Consider the following 15,094-nt stretch of genomic DNA (forward strand, 5'->3'; position numbering starts at 1 on the left):
CTTTTATTCCCTTCACTTCCCTTTCTATTTATCTCACTACCTCCTGTAAACCCGTGGTGAATTCTTGTGCAGAGATCATGTTATACCTCTGCACTGGAATTTTGTCCGTTTTCCTGTGAATGAATGTAGTAGCTCAGCAGTAAGTATACGTAATTCATAGCGTCTTTATAGGTATGTGCCTCATGTACCCCGTGGCTACGCAATGCCTGTATTACAGGTCATTATTCGACTGAACCAAGCGATTCCCGTAATTTTTTATAAGTTATACAAGGTGCTCCAACTAAAAATAACGAAGTTTTTCAAAGCAACTCTGCGTCGAAGACGAGTGAAAACAAATGAAGGCTCCTTAGAGCTATCTGACCTCATCTTTAGCATTTCTTGGTCTCCGAAATTGGTTCAGTAGTAAAGAGTTTCATTGAATCTGGTAAATATAAGATTAATAGAATAAATTTATTTATTTATTTATTCAAATACCCTAAAGGCCCTCTGCAAGAGGGTATTACATAGGGGGGGGGGGGGGGGGGCACACGAAACACACTAATAAAAATATGCGAGAAACAAAATAGTAAGACTAAACAATTTCAGCAAACATAGCAAGAAAACCACAAAATACGCAAACACCAATATTAGAAGTGGATTAAAGTTCAAATAAAGATAAGATAAAAGTGTGAAAATTGAAACACCGGGGGTTCAAGGATAACACAAAAAGAAAAAACTACAATACGATATCGTACAGAGACGTCAAATTCTGATATGAGTCCACAGCATTTGATGAAATTGAACGGTGTTAACTTCAGTGGCAATATCTGACGGTAGATTATTCCAGTCAGCTATGGCTTTAGGGATGAATGATTGTACGTAATGGGCCGAGTGTCTAAAAAAGGTCTAAAAAAGAATTCCGCACAATACAAACACTGTCACGAGAGAATGGCGTTACTTAGGCGCCCCAAAACATGCTCTCTGAGAGTGAAATCTTCTCAGCCCCGGAGGGCTCTCCCCAACGTGGATTCGCGTTTACAGTGGCTGAAAGATATGGGCGAGCTGATGCTAACCCTCTGCCAATCTTTCATTTCAGGCCGCTAAAATATCTATGGAAATGGTACCTTGTTCTAAATATTTCAGTATGCTCTTTTTCAAAATGATCTACAACGTCCTAAACAACTTTTTCTTTCTCTAAGCCAGTATACAAATCGTTACCTGATTAGTCACGACTAAGTAACTACCTTTGGAGAAAAAAACACTACCAACTAGGCCCATAGGACTCTCAGCAGCACTCATTTAGCTTCACTCACCTAGGACAGTCCTTGCACTTTTTTAACACCTGGCTAGATTTAGCGGGTACACCCGGTGCATGGGGCGATTAAATTCAGCGCATTTCTCTTCCAGATGAGTGATGGTGTGAATATGTTATAATCTCCTGTACCCTATCCTTAAGCCAGAGCACTCATTTCATTGACTCAAGTGTAAGGCTGCTATAACTCTATAAGACATGACCTTAGCAAACACCTTTTGAGCAGCAAACATCTTGTGAGCGTCTGGTCAGTGTGTGGGTTTTAAAGTTTCTGACATCCTGTTTCTTGTGGATGCCCCTGAAGACACCATTAAGCTACAAAATGATATAGACACAATTGCATCATGGTGTGAAAAATGGCACATGCCACTTAACCTAGACACATGATACTCACGTACTTCTCTCGTAAACAAACCTAAATTAACTGCGCATACCATATCGATTCAACTCCCATTGCCTGTACTTCCCTTTCCAAATACCTTGGTGTTCACCTGACATCATCCTTATCACGGGTCACTCATATTAATTCAAATTGCTCCCAGGCCTCAGGCACTTTCGGTTATCTGCGACGGAACCTAACATCAGCACCACCTGAAATCAGACAACTAGCTTATCAGACATACGTACGCCCAAAGCTCGAATACGCCTCATCCACCTGGCACCCCTCGCAAGCATACCTTACAAATGAATTAGAAGCCGTTCAAAATCGCGCTGCGCGGTTTATCATGTCACAGTACTCGCGTGATAGTAGTGTCACTGCACTAAAACGAGCCCTTTCCCTCCCAAGTCTCCAGTCATGTCGCATCGTATCACGCCTATGCCTCCTTCATTCCTTTTTCTACCGCCCTATTAACAGGCACTCTTTGCTACAACCACCATCAAGAATATCCCTTCGCGTAAACCACAGTCGTCCCATAGCTCCCATGAAAGGCCGCACGTCCGCGATGAATGATTCATTCTTTCCAGATGTAATAGCGCGATGGAATTCCCTGCCTGATAATATTGCTTCTTGCATAGATCGAGAAATTTTCCGCACTATTTTAGCGAGTCATCTGTGTCTTACTTGATGTATTCGGCTTTACCTAATAATCTGATCCTGTGTTACTGCCTCCTTTCATGATTTTTTTGCTTTGTTTCGTTCCTTTGCTTTTTGTTTTTGTTGAGCTGGTATCATGTGTTGCTACACACTGTTCTTGCCCCCGCCTTATGTAATGCCCACGGGCCCTTAAGGCTTCAATAAATAAAATGAAATGAAAAACTAGCATTCTGCCAAGCTAGTGGTGCACTAGAAGCCCTAAGGCGATGCGTCTGCTTGGTGGTAAGTTTTCCTTCCACCAAATCGCAACAGTCCTTCAACAGACCTGCCATTCCTTGACCCTCATCTCCATCTTTTCCCGTTGTGCGTTGCTGCTAAGGATTTCTTTTTCGCCACTTTCATCCCCGGCGGTATATTCCGTTCGTCAGCATAAACAGTCTCTCTTAAACCTCATGTTTATTTCGGGTATTCGACAAATCTTTGAAGAATTCCTCAGTCACTCTCATTGCCTTCCCTCTCTGGGAAATGACATTGTGCACGTTTTCTCTCTAGTTACCTTTTACCATGTTTAGACTGCGTCTCTACCTTACAGCATACTGTATTATACTTCCTTTCTTGTTTTAGGTTATAACTGTTATGAATGTTGTACTTATTGATGTCGCTTACGTCACGCTTATTTATGACTTAATTTATTTGTTATTGTACTCTCCGTGCCGAAGATATTACAGAGGCGAGTGGGCAACTCTGAATAAAAAATAATGAATTCCATAGAGTGGATATTTCATAGAGTGGAATTCCATAGAGTGGAATACAAATTAAACTTTCCCAGAATAAACCAAGTTAGCTAATGCGTCGAGAAAGCTACATTGTGTTCAATCACTGCAGTATCGGGGGCAAGCAGTTCTACTCGACAGAAGTCGAGGGAAGGTGAGATTGAAAAAAAAAATTGTGCAGCATTTTGCAGTGCCGACCTTGTTGACCAAGGGAAATGTATTCTTGTGGTGAAACGAAATAGCCGTGCAGCTTGAAGTGGTAATATGCCTTGTGGACCCAAGTTAAGCGACCGATTTCCCTGCGAGATAAAAAGCGTGAAAGGGAAAAGCGAGCTTCAGCGGCTGTGATACTTCAGGTATGGTTATAATTTGAAAGGATGAAGCGAACAGATTTTTGGTAAGTTCCAGAAAATTTGTATGGTTGTCATGCGTAGGTTTCCACAATGATGCTGCCTATTCAAGTTTAAGACGTGTTGGTATTTTAGAAAGGAGAAATTTCATTGACGATGGAGCGCCGGAGAAGTTGCGAAGTGAATACCCTAACACGCAGTTACCGCTAGTAGTGAACTATTTGAAATGGTTGCACAAAGTTAACTTCGAGTAATTTACACTCCAAGATACTTACCTGCTGCGTTAAAAATATCGCGCGTGTCGTGTCGCTTTCTAACCCGTTATGGTTTGGCGCTGTTTCAGCAGGTATATTTAATTCCATGTTTCATGGCCTGCACAGGTTAGATGCAAAATTAATATAGCAAAGTGTGAATATCGTGGACACAAGTGATTTCTTAAAAAATTACGCAGTCATCTGCAAAAATATGGATGACGCAAGGTAGATAGAAGGAGGGTGATTATACGAATTAAAATAAGAAGAGGTCCAAGGATGGGTTCTTGTGGTACACCGAATAGCATGGTAGCAATTCATATCATCGTGTGTAAACCACAACTATCGACAAAATGCGTAGGAGATACTGTGAAATGCGACGTGTCGATGACTTGGCGCTGACTCTGAGGAGGACTGGAGAGGGAAGGCCTGAGGCAATCGATCAATCCATGACTTCAAGACTTACTTACACAGCGTTTGTACTAGACACCACCAAGAGCTCTATTTATTATAATAAAAGATACTAATTTTTAAGAAACCTGGTGGTTTGCGTGTAAGCCGATACGGGTGCTTCGTATACTTATATATAAACTAATATAAATTATGAGAAGGTTGGCCGTTTTCCTATTTTTGGGTGGTTTGGACCAAGGGCCACTGAAGCTCCGGTTCAAGGAGCTTTCTTTCGCCGTCATCACGACATTGGAGTTAAAAGTCGCAGATTTATTATCAGCTCTGCACCGTGAATGCCTTTTATGCAAATTAATTGTGATATGTACATATTACTTTGCTCATAAGCACGTATTTGTTCAATTTTCGTTGTTTTCTTCTCGTTTCATTTTGGAAGCTCAGAGTGACGGAAAGCTGTCGGCCTAAAGAAAAGACGCGTCAGCGTGAGAGTGCCTCCTTGAGACATGTCCTGGAGCTGTTCTCTACGCCAGCATTCTACGTACTCGTGGCAGCCGTCGTAGTCGGAGACTACACGGCTGGAGAGTACTCCACGACCATCGTCGATTACGGCATCGACAAAGGCATTCCACTGGACAGCGCAAAGCACCTCGTAACATCCGCTTCGATGGGCCAGCTCGCCGGTCGTGTTGTGGTGCCTGTGCTGGCAGACTGCATGCCATTCAGCCGACGACCCCTCTACGTGCTCAGCTTCCTTTGCATCTTTGCGTGCTTGGTGGCGATGCCGCACGTGTTCAGCTTCGGTGCTATATTTGTGCTGGCAGCCGTGACTGGAGTTGCCCAGGGCTACATATTGTGCATCAGGTACGTGCTCATTGCCGAGTTCTTGGGAGTCCAGCGGACGGCGGTCAGCTCTGGCATCGTCGGTGTCGTCATGGTGCCGGTCTCCTTGGTGAGCCCATCCATAATCGGCAAGTAAAAGGACGCTTCCTTCCTCTTACAGTTCATTACGCCAAAAAACTAAGAAAACGCGACTTGCTTACTTGGCATATTTAAATGCTCTCAGGTCTGTTTACGTGACACAAATCTCCAAAACACTTTAAGCTATAAAGCCAGTTTTGTAAACTCAATATTTCTGAAAAAAATAATAATCTTTCACACTTTGATTCTTCAAAATTACCAATAACTATTACTCTTCAAGCATAACAGAACATTGTTCTCTGTATTAACATTTGATTGTGTGTCTGTTATTAAAAATACTTCCCAGAAACTGGCCTCGCAACCTAAAATACGCAGTCTGATACTTTCACTAAGACAACAGGAACTTTGAGTACTATTACACTCAGTTCAGTTGGTCAGTATATTCAATACCATCTTTGGTATCATTGTCATATGGCGATGTTCAACACAGGCGCTTACGGTGGAGTGCTTCGTGTCATTGCGGGTAGGTATACATAATTTCTTCTCAATGCCCACCCGCCTTTCCACTCAACCCCATCTGTCTACAACAGGCTAATGTCAATGCTAAAACAGAAGGCGGGAGTGCGATTAGAGTACAGATTTAGGTATCTGCTGCAAAGAGCCTCGATGGTGTTTGACACGAACGGCCCCTAGTGCGCAGCATGCGCTCCATCTTGACTGTGTCGAAGACACTATTTTTTTCCCCATAGAAAAAGAGCCCGGGTAGCTCATGGCAGGGGACACACCGGAGTGCCTCACTGTTTTTACAAGAATAAATAATGGGTGCTTGTTTTCAGGCATCCGAAACAAATTCAATTCCCCGCCCTCTAATTTCGAAGCACAGCTCAGTTCAAATTGCATGCGCTATCAGAAAGTGCTTCGCATTAGAGTAAATAGGGTGCTGCCTGAAAACGGGCTTCTTAGGAGGCGGAAGCCAATGGGCAAAGGAAGGAGGAGCAAGTGAAGCACTGGCATTGAGGACACAGCGTTTCATTAACGACCCTGTCCTATTGTCATTTTTAAAGACATGTTGCAGTAACCAAGGGGAGAGCTAATATCAAAAGGTTAACTTTCTTAACAGCAAAATTAGAGAGGACTCCTACCCCCCGCCTTCCTCCCCATCGCCCTGCAGCTGGCGTAAAAATGCACAACAATCCTACCACAATGTTCCGTCACGTTGAGTGCGGGTCATCACATGCAGTGTCCGCATTCCTTACTGCCGTTCTCGGAGCACATACAAAATATTTCCAAGACTGAGCGAAAGGAAATGGGTCAGTTCTCGAGATTTATATGTGGAGCGAAAATGAAAAGACGTGCTTGACACTATGCGCACACGGATCACATGGGAACCTGAGCTGAAGCTTTTTATAAAATGTCCGCAAACTATGTTCAATGCATCTTTGTAGCTTTTATAAAATTTAACAGACAATTTTAATACGGTGCTTGCTTTGCTATATCTGTGTTTCTTGTTTTCATTTTTTTGTTCTTTTTTTTCTTGCAGGTCAGTTTCGTGACGCAACAGGTTCCTACGACGGCTACTATCGAATGCTCGGAGCCATGTGCCTCGGGGCCGCAGTTTTGTTCGGAGCCTACGACTTGTGCACGCGACGGAAAGCTGAACGGACTCGTCACGTCAAAGAGCAGAATCTCGAGGACAACAGTGCTTAGTTGAATATGCGCAGTTTTTTCTTCGCCTTGAGAGCCTCGTTTTTCTATTACGAGCTTGAGAAAATTCGTCTACATCAATATTTCGATGCCCGTAAAGCTACAGCGTTTTACTACGCGCATGCGCTTCCAGCGCGGAGAAATACATCGATCTCAAGTTTTTTGTGCATCACTTGTGCCGTGACCGTTTTCTTAGGCACGAGGCCCACAAGGATGTCGGCCGTTTCTTTGAAAGGTAGGATAAATAGAACCCTAATTTAGGAATCAGCAGCCAATCATCCATTTCAAAATTATCATAGTCCTGAATAATATATATCAAGGTAGGTTTCTCGAAAAAATTATTGGTAACCTTCACCTGACCCAGTTTCTTTGTTGCGCCGTAAGTACGGCCACCACATGGCTACACAACAGTATTAGAAGCAGGAATAAAAACTTCCGCTTTTAATTTCATTTCGCACCCTCGCTCCTCCGCCCATAAGCAAAGCGAACAACATATATCGCATCCGTCATTTCCAATAAAACTTATTGCAAATATTATTGTGCTGGTAAAATAAGCTTATTGTGCTCGAAAAAGAAAGACAGCAGGCTGGATTGCTTTGTACATCGAACAAAAATGGTCATCTCAGAGGCTGTACTGCAAAAAAGTGAATGGAGAAGGTGCTTCACAAAAATTAACAGCTTTCCCGTCGTTCTTCGCGCAGCAGAAGCAGTACAGAGACTTTGCCGCATGGCTTCGAATCCACCCAGTCTAAAACCACGTGTCTTCCGCGTCCACACAGATCATATTCTTTTGAAAAGCAGATTCTCAACCCTGAAAGCGCTTACGGTCCTTGCCTACACGCAAAATGTGTTCGGTCAGTGCGTGCGCGCTGAAGGTTTGGCCTGGGCGTATTGGTAAGACGACAATTTTTATAAGAAAGGATAAGCATGCAATTCAGTGGTGCCCCAGCTGAAATCAAGAAAGTGAAATAATTACATAATCTCATGGCAAGATAAACTATGTTCCGTTAGGCTAATAGAGTGGATTCGTTCGCCCTATGAGGCTAAAGGTAATCGGTGGCCGCATTAGCTTCGAAAGTCTGGAAGCTTAGTGACGCCGCAGCTGGCAGATACTAGAGTTAATTGGAGGTAACTCAGAAAAATTTGTCAGGCTGCGGATGTAGTGAGGCTGATGATGATTATAAACTCAGGGCATCAGTGATATGCGACCTGACGTCAGTGATGGCAGAAGCTAGTTTCACCTTTCTCTTCATGTTTCCTTCGTGTCTTTATTGTTTAAACCGTTTTCCTTTAATATATCGCAATGTAAATGTATTTGGTATCTGGAAACTTGAACGTCGTCCACCAGCTGCCCGATAAGCGTGTTCCGCAGTTTGACTTCAGCAATAAGGGGTATGTCGAAAGTGTGGGGAGGCTCTCAACAATAAGATTTCGTATCGGTTTTACCCAAACGGCAGCCAGAGTGGAAATTCTGATGGCTGGTGATTCGCATTCGCTCCTTCATCCCGTCAAAGGTCCAAATTTGGAAGGCTTTTTTTTCTTTTCCACATATTTCAAGCCGGCATGACAGGCTTTTTTCAAGTTTTAACTAATCTGAAATGTGGCGCAGTCTATTTGACTGCGCTTATCCGTTTGGAGTTGGCCAATAACTGTATTACAACATGGTAAGGCATCGCCGCTTTCGGTTTAACTACCATCAGCGTTACGCATTTTGGTGCACTTTTTGCCACGGTGAAACTAGCCGAATAAACCCTGTTTTTAGAGTATTCGTTTCTTCTCGTCTTCTTAACACTCCAGTTGACAGTAGTTTAGGTAACCTTTCCCACGCAAACTTCTGCAATTAATGCTAAATTTTTGACAATGAATGTGCCAAAATGGTTGGTTGGTTTCTGGGGTTTAACGTCCCAAAGCGACTAAGGCTATGAGAGACGCCGTAGTGGAGGGCTCCGGAAATTTGGACCACCTGGGGTTCTTTAACGTGCACTGACATCGCACAGTACACGGGCCTCTAGAATTTCTCCTCCAAAGAAATTCTAGCCACCGCGGCCGGGATGGAACCCGCGTCTTTCGGGACAGCAGCCGAGCACCGTAACCGCTGAGCCACCGCGGCGGCTTGTGTGCCAAAATGATTTAATACTGAATTGCACTGGGCCGCAAGGAACAAAGTAACAAAATGAGCACGAATCCAACATTTCTGTGCATGAAAGCGCTTTTTCCGAATACCGTGACTGCCACCACCTATTGATCTTATGCTCTCATGCCTCGCACAGGATGTAGTTCCAAGGCAAAGCACTGTAATTCCACAGCGTTTAGATTAACGCGTAGTATAATAATTATGTTCTGTTGAATAAATAAAGCACAATACTTTTCTTGTAGCTAAAGGAAAGCATCCACAGGAAGGATCAAACTTTAAAATCTCTTGGGGTTGGGGATTAGCAGTTCGCAGCGGGAACAGAGGAACTTGCCAGACTATCGTGATATTTTACGGCTGATGTTAAATCTTACATTTTTAACGCACGCTAGGAAGCTCTTTATCCGCAAAACAACATTCAGTCCAGACATTCCATGCATTTCATTGCCGAATTTTAGATTTGCCACGTGGTAGCAACAATGTCATTAACAATAAACGAGGAAAGTTGCGTAGAATTCATTCTCTTTACTAGGCTGGCGGGTGCCGACAAAAAAAGCTGGACAGCACAGCGGCGGTGGTGGCAACAAGCGCGCTGAGTGGTCGCCGAAGAGAATCACCGGCGCCCTCAGCCGCACTCAGTATAAAGCGTACTTTGAAGGCACGGTGCAAAAGACAACTATCTGGAACCATGTAGAAGGAGTTGGGCGCGTGGCTGCAGTCATTGCGAAAAATTCTCATCCATCTCGCGTCACAAACAAAATAATGAAGCCGCGTGGCGATGCCAGTGACCGTGAAAAAAGAAACAGTACAAAAATTCACGGTACTAGTTCCCTCTGAAGAAAACATTGGCCTGGCAGTTTAAAACAAGAGTGTTCAGAATAAACACGTAGAATAGAAAAATAGACTTTAAAATGGGAATGAGGAAACCTAAAATTTTGTAAAAACCGATGCTGTTGAGTAGACCAGTGTTTATGAGCGCCACTAAAAGCTTCATCAGCTTTGTTTTTGTTGTGCTGGCCCTTCATCGTCGGTGCTGGCCCTTCATCGTCGGTGCTGGCCGCTGGTGTCTGAAGCGCCAACTGTCTCTCTTGCAATACCCCCGGGTGTAAAGGAGCCGTCCTGGCGGCCTAAGGGCGCAAGACGATAGCAGGGTCGTAGTAGGGTTTCAGGCGGTCCAAGTGTACAATATCATGGCTGCGGCAACGGTGATGAGGGGAAGGCGTGAGCGGCTCGACGAGATAATTGACCGCGGACGTTTTCTGAAGAATGCGATAGGGGCCCTGGTATTTGCTCAGCAGTTTTGTAGACTAGACAGGGCTGCAGGTGGCCATCCACATCGAAACCAATGAGTCGGGACAATAAGAAGGCGGCAGAGAGGCAGCAGTGGAGCTTGTTCTCTTTTGACTGTGCTGCATAGGTTGCGATGTGAACGAACGGGCAGGTTGGCGGCAATCTTCGGCAAGAGTAGCGGCTTGAAAGGAGGAATCAAATTCGGATGACTCTGGTCGGTAAGGCAGTGCGATGTCCATGATGGAGGAAGGTTCTCGGCCGTAGAGAAGAAAGTGCGGGCAACACGCAATAGTTGCCTGGGTTGCAGAGTTGTAAGCCTAGGTAACAAAGGGTGCAATACGGTCCTAGTTTCAGTGATGGCTGGCACGAAGACGTTGTGCAGTGAACGATATGACATTCCTGAACAAGGGCTACCGCGATACCAGATAATAAGACCTGAAACCGATGGCTGAGCAACTTCTGAGGCGCACCGTGGCGCAAAATATGTTCTGATTTATGAAACTAGTGACGTACACGCTACCGCAGCTGTATCAGGGCAATGTCCGCATCCGCATAGCGCGTGAGATGATCAATGACGACAATGATTCAGCGGCCCCCTGCGGAAGTGCTGGTAAGAGCACCATAATGGTCGACCCAAACGCGGTCGATTGCGTGGACTGGACAATGTAAAGGCCGCAGAGGAGCAGGTGACTGCGGTGGTGGGTTCCTGCGAGGCTAACGTTTTTTTTTTATTATTATTTATTTGGTCATACTGTTAACCCTCAAATGAGGGTCGTTACAGGGAGGGAACAAAAACAAATACATAAATGATCAATCATGAGTCAGAGTTCAAAATTTGTACACCATTTCTCAAAAATGTATCAACACCTAGCTCAAATTGTTGCACGTTCATACTCTCCACAACATCACTTGGCAATTTGTTCCACATTTCAATTACGTCAGGGAAGAAAGAATACCGGTACACATCCGTACGTGTGTTAATAGGCTGTAGTACCCTGCTGTGGTTTTTCCGGGAACCACGTTTTAGAGGCGCTTTCACATAATGTTCTTTATTTATTTTTAATGTCCCTTGCATTATCTGGAAAAAAAGTTTGAGTCTATGTTTTATTCTTCTAATTTCCAGCGTTTCCAATTCACACTGCTGCATCATCTTTGTAACCGAGTCAGTACGGCGATACTTTGAACATATAAAACGTGCTGAAATCCGCTGTACTCTTTCTACCTTCTTTTTTAAGCATTTTTGGTGAGGGCTCCACACAGCATTCGCATATTCCAGAACTGGTCGTATAAACGTTTTGTAGGCGACTAACTTAATTTCTCTAGTTGCGTTTGGAAGTTTTCTCCTAAGAAAGCAAAGCTTCTGGTACGCTTTTGAATTGATATTCTCAATATGAATACGCCAGTCTAGACGTTCGAGACAAGATCGAGACGTAGTAGCAGAGAAAACGATATATTCATGGCCAGCAGAACCAGAGAAGCAGGGGGATAAGTGTTTTCAGCAGGCCGCCGTGGGCGCTTTGCGGGTCGTCGTGATTACCGTGAAGACGGAGCGGAGATGTCATGGAAACACGCGCAGCCATTTGCGACCATGCGCTACGGCTAACGACGATACAGGAACTGCTCACGCACGACAAAGTGATTGGCTTCATGACAGAGAGCAGTAGAAGGGAGGCGCGCTGATCGGTTGGCTAAGAATGCCAGAACTGAAGCTGTCGAGTGATTCTTGCGCTGCTCAAAATCCATATCAGTAGTGTCAAATGAAGAAGGTGCGAGGCCGGAGATAGTCAATGGAGATAGAGAGTTGATAGAAAATAGAGACTAGAGGGCACAGAGTAGCATGAGAGGGCGTGAGCAAGTCAGTGCTTAAGACCAAACTGATAAACGACCCTAATGTCATGTTCATTTAAACGGAGAGCCCAAAGAGCGGGTCGCCTGGACGGATCATTGACTGAAGACAGCTAGCAAAACGCTCAGTTATCTGTGATAATTCTACGCACAAAAGTTAGCGCAACACACGAGACAATCACACGAAAGGTGGACAGGACAACGCGCTACTGATAATTGATTCTTTATTGAAAGAAACAAGTAATATATAGGCATATCGTCACACCACCTATCAGCTAAAGCAAACGTCACAAGCATGTAAAGGGTCACAAAAACGACAAAAGACACAAAGACTAAAAACACGACGTAGCTAAAAACGATAAAAGTGGCGGAAGAACGTTAAAAATCATGAAACGTGGTGTATAGAGCCAAAGAAATATGACAGAATGGAATCCAATTGAATGATAAGAAAACATATTGCATAAAAACCTAATAAGTGCAGAAAAAATTCACGTGAAGAAAGAAATTCCTAATGAGAGAGGCCTGTGCACTGAACAATTTAGATCACATCGGCAAAAAGAAAACCCGTGTACACGTGCTCGTACGCAGGAAAACCTTTCTAAAAAGCCTTCTTCAGTTTTGTACAAGAACATAGACGCATCGCTAACAGCATTTACGCCATTTTTCTGATAAAACAAGCTTTTTTTAATTCCCGGGACACTGGATCATGGCCTCTACTTAAAACAACGGATTTCTCAAATAAGGCCCAGCAGAAGTTTAGTTCACAGTCCTTACAATGAACAGGCAGATTCGAACCTCTTCCAGTCGCCATCGAACGTTCATGCTCCCTCAACATTTCATTCAGGCACGTCCCGTTTGTCCAATATACACTTTTCCACATGTGAGTGGGATGTGATATATAACCCTTTCACTGCATTCCACGTACCTGCGGGTATGTCTGGTTCCACACGATTTTTCTCTTTTTTTCAGAGTTGACACGAGGACACAATGAGGCCAGCTTACAGGAAGCAGAGAATACTACTAGAACCTTAAATTTAGATGCAACTTTCTTTAGGTTATGGGCAACGCGGTGGGAGTAGCGAACCACTTCTGGCTTAATCACTTGATGAACAGGATTAGGCTGCTTCCTTTCCACGCCTTTTATGATATGAGAAAGGGACTCCACCACACTTGTCAGGACAGGCTGTGGGAAGCCTGCATCCTGAAACCTTACCATCTGAAACTGGAAGCTTCTTTCTATGGTATGGCAACAGGACTTCGCAATGGCGGCCTTTAAACCTGACATGGCAATGGCTCGCTTCACTGTCTTAGGGTGCACCGATATATAAGACAAAAATCTTTTCTGGTCACGAGGGGGCGGTACATCCAACACATCCACTCATTGGTAACGAAACGTTGCAGGTATAAAAACTGTAATTTATCACTTTCTGGTTGCTCCTCTGTAAATACCAACCATCCTCCGTTCTCGCTAAAACTTCTTAGAATTTCGTTGCCTGTGCCTAAGTAGGACTGTGTGTCCCGTTCATTTAGAACGAATAAAAACTCACCTAACTGCCTGAAAACCTTCAATACCCTTTCTTTATTTAACTGCTGATTCACACTTTGATCGATCACTGAAAGGAAAGTATTGCTCAGAACCGGCGCAACACAAGAGCCAATACAAATCCCTTTATTTTTGTATAAACAATTCACTGTCAATGTCTACAACTGCAGCATTAAGGTAAAATTCTAACAAAGTCATAAAATTCCCCAGTGACACACCAGGTGCGTTTTGAAAGGACGTAACCCCACTTTCCTCAATGCATCCTTAACTATGGGGCTGGAGTAGAATAGATCTTTCGCATCATCAGAAAAGAAATACCCAATTTGCTGACTATCTTGAAGAAGTTTAATTTTATCCAAATTTTTTTTTTCTGCTGAAGGATCAGTGACCACAAGCGGCTTAAGATGCTTCAAGAGGAACTGACTCACAAGGCGTTGCCAAGATCACCGTTCGCTTACAATGCAACGTCCTGCAACGCTTAAAATGCAACATCCTCTCATTACCAATGAGAGGATGTGCTGGAGGTACCACCCTCGTGCCCAAAAAGGATTTTTGTCTCATAAATCGGCGCTTTCTAAGACAGTGAAGCGAGCCATTGCCCTGACAGGTTTAAAGGCAGCTATTGCGAAGTCCTGTTGCCATAGAAACAAGCTTGCAGTTTCAGATGGTAAGGCTTCAGTATGCAGGCTTCCCACAGTCTGTACTGACAAGTGTGGTGGAGTCCCTTTTTCATAGCATAAAAGGCGTGGAACGAAATCAGCCTAATCCTGTTCATGAAAGGATTAAGCCAGAAGTGGTTCGCTACTCAGATCGCATTGCCCATAACGTAAAGAAGGTTGCATCTAAATTTAAGGTTCCAGTAGTATTCTCTGCTTCCTGTAATCTGGCCTCATTGTGTCCTCGTGTGAACTCTCAAAAAAGAGAGAAATCCTGTGGAACCAGACATATCCGTAGGTACGTGGATTGTAGTGAAAGGGTTATATATCAGATCACACTCATATGTGGAATAGTGTATATTGGACAAACGGGACGTTGCCTGAATGAAAGGTTGAGGAAGCAGGAACGCTCAATAGGGACTGGAACAGCTTCGAATCTGCCTCTTCATTGCAAGGACTGTGAATAAACTCCTGCTGGCCCATTCTTGAGAAAACTGTGGTTTTAGGTAGAGGCAATGATCGAGTGTCCCGGGAATTAAAAGAAGCTTGTTTGATCAGAAAAAAGGGCGTAAATGTTGTTAGCGATGCATCTGTCTTCTAGTACAAAACAAAAGAAGGTTTTTAATAAGGTTTTCCTGAGTACGAGCACGTGTACACGTGTTTTTTTCCCCAATGTAATCTAAAGTGTTCAGTGCACAAGCCTTTTCATAAGGGTTTCTTGCCTCTTATGTTTTTTCTGCATTTGTTAGGTTTTTCTGCAATATCGTTTTGTTATCATCCTGTTCGATTCCATTCAATCATGGTTCTTTCGCCCTATACACCACGTGTCATGCTTTTTAATTTTCTTGTGGCGCTTTTACCGCGTTTAACTATGTCGTGTTTTTAGACTTTGTGTCTT

General features: G+C 43.8%; 1 protein-coding gene across 5 annotated transcripts in view; it reads left to right on the forward strand.

Moving 5' to 3' along the window:
- Positions 1-8,497, forward strand: part of LOC149361789 (monocarboxylate transporter 12-like) — a 67,569-nt gene extending 59,072 nt beyond the window's left edge. For all 5 annotated transcript variants that reach the window (XM_089572824.1, XM_089572822.1, XM_089572821.1 and 2 more), the window contains 2 exons: positions 4,551-5,077; positions 6,568-8,497. In XM_089572824.1, coding sequence (XP_089428950.1) covers positions 4,551-5,077; positions 6,568-6,734 — 694 coding nt within the window. In that variant the 3' untranslated portion in view covers positions 6,735-8,497. The remainder of the gene's footprint in view (positions 1-4,550; positions 5,078-6,567) is intronic.
- Positions 8,498-15,094: the final 6,597 nt, after the last annotated feature.

The sequence above is a fragment of the Amblyomma mixtum genome, chromosome 2 (assembly GCF_055824585.1).
Source record: "Amblyomma mixtum isolate Tamu chromosome 2, ASM5582458v1, whole genome shotgun sequence".
Taxonomy (NCBI): Eukaryota; Metazoa; Arthropoda; class Arachnida; order Ixodida; family Ixodidae; genus Amblyomma; species Amblyomma mixtum.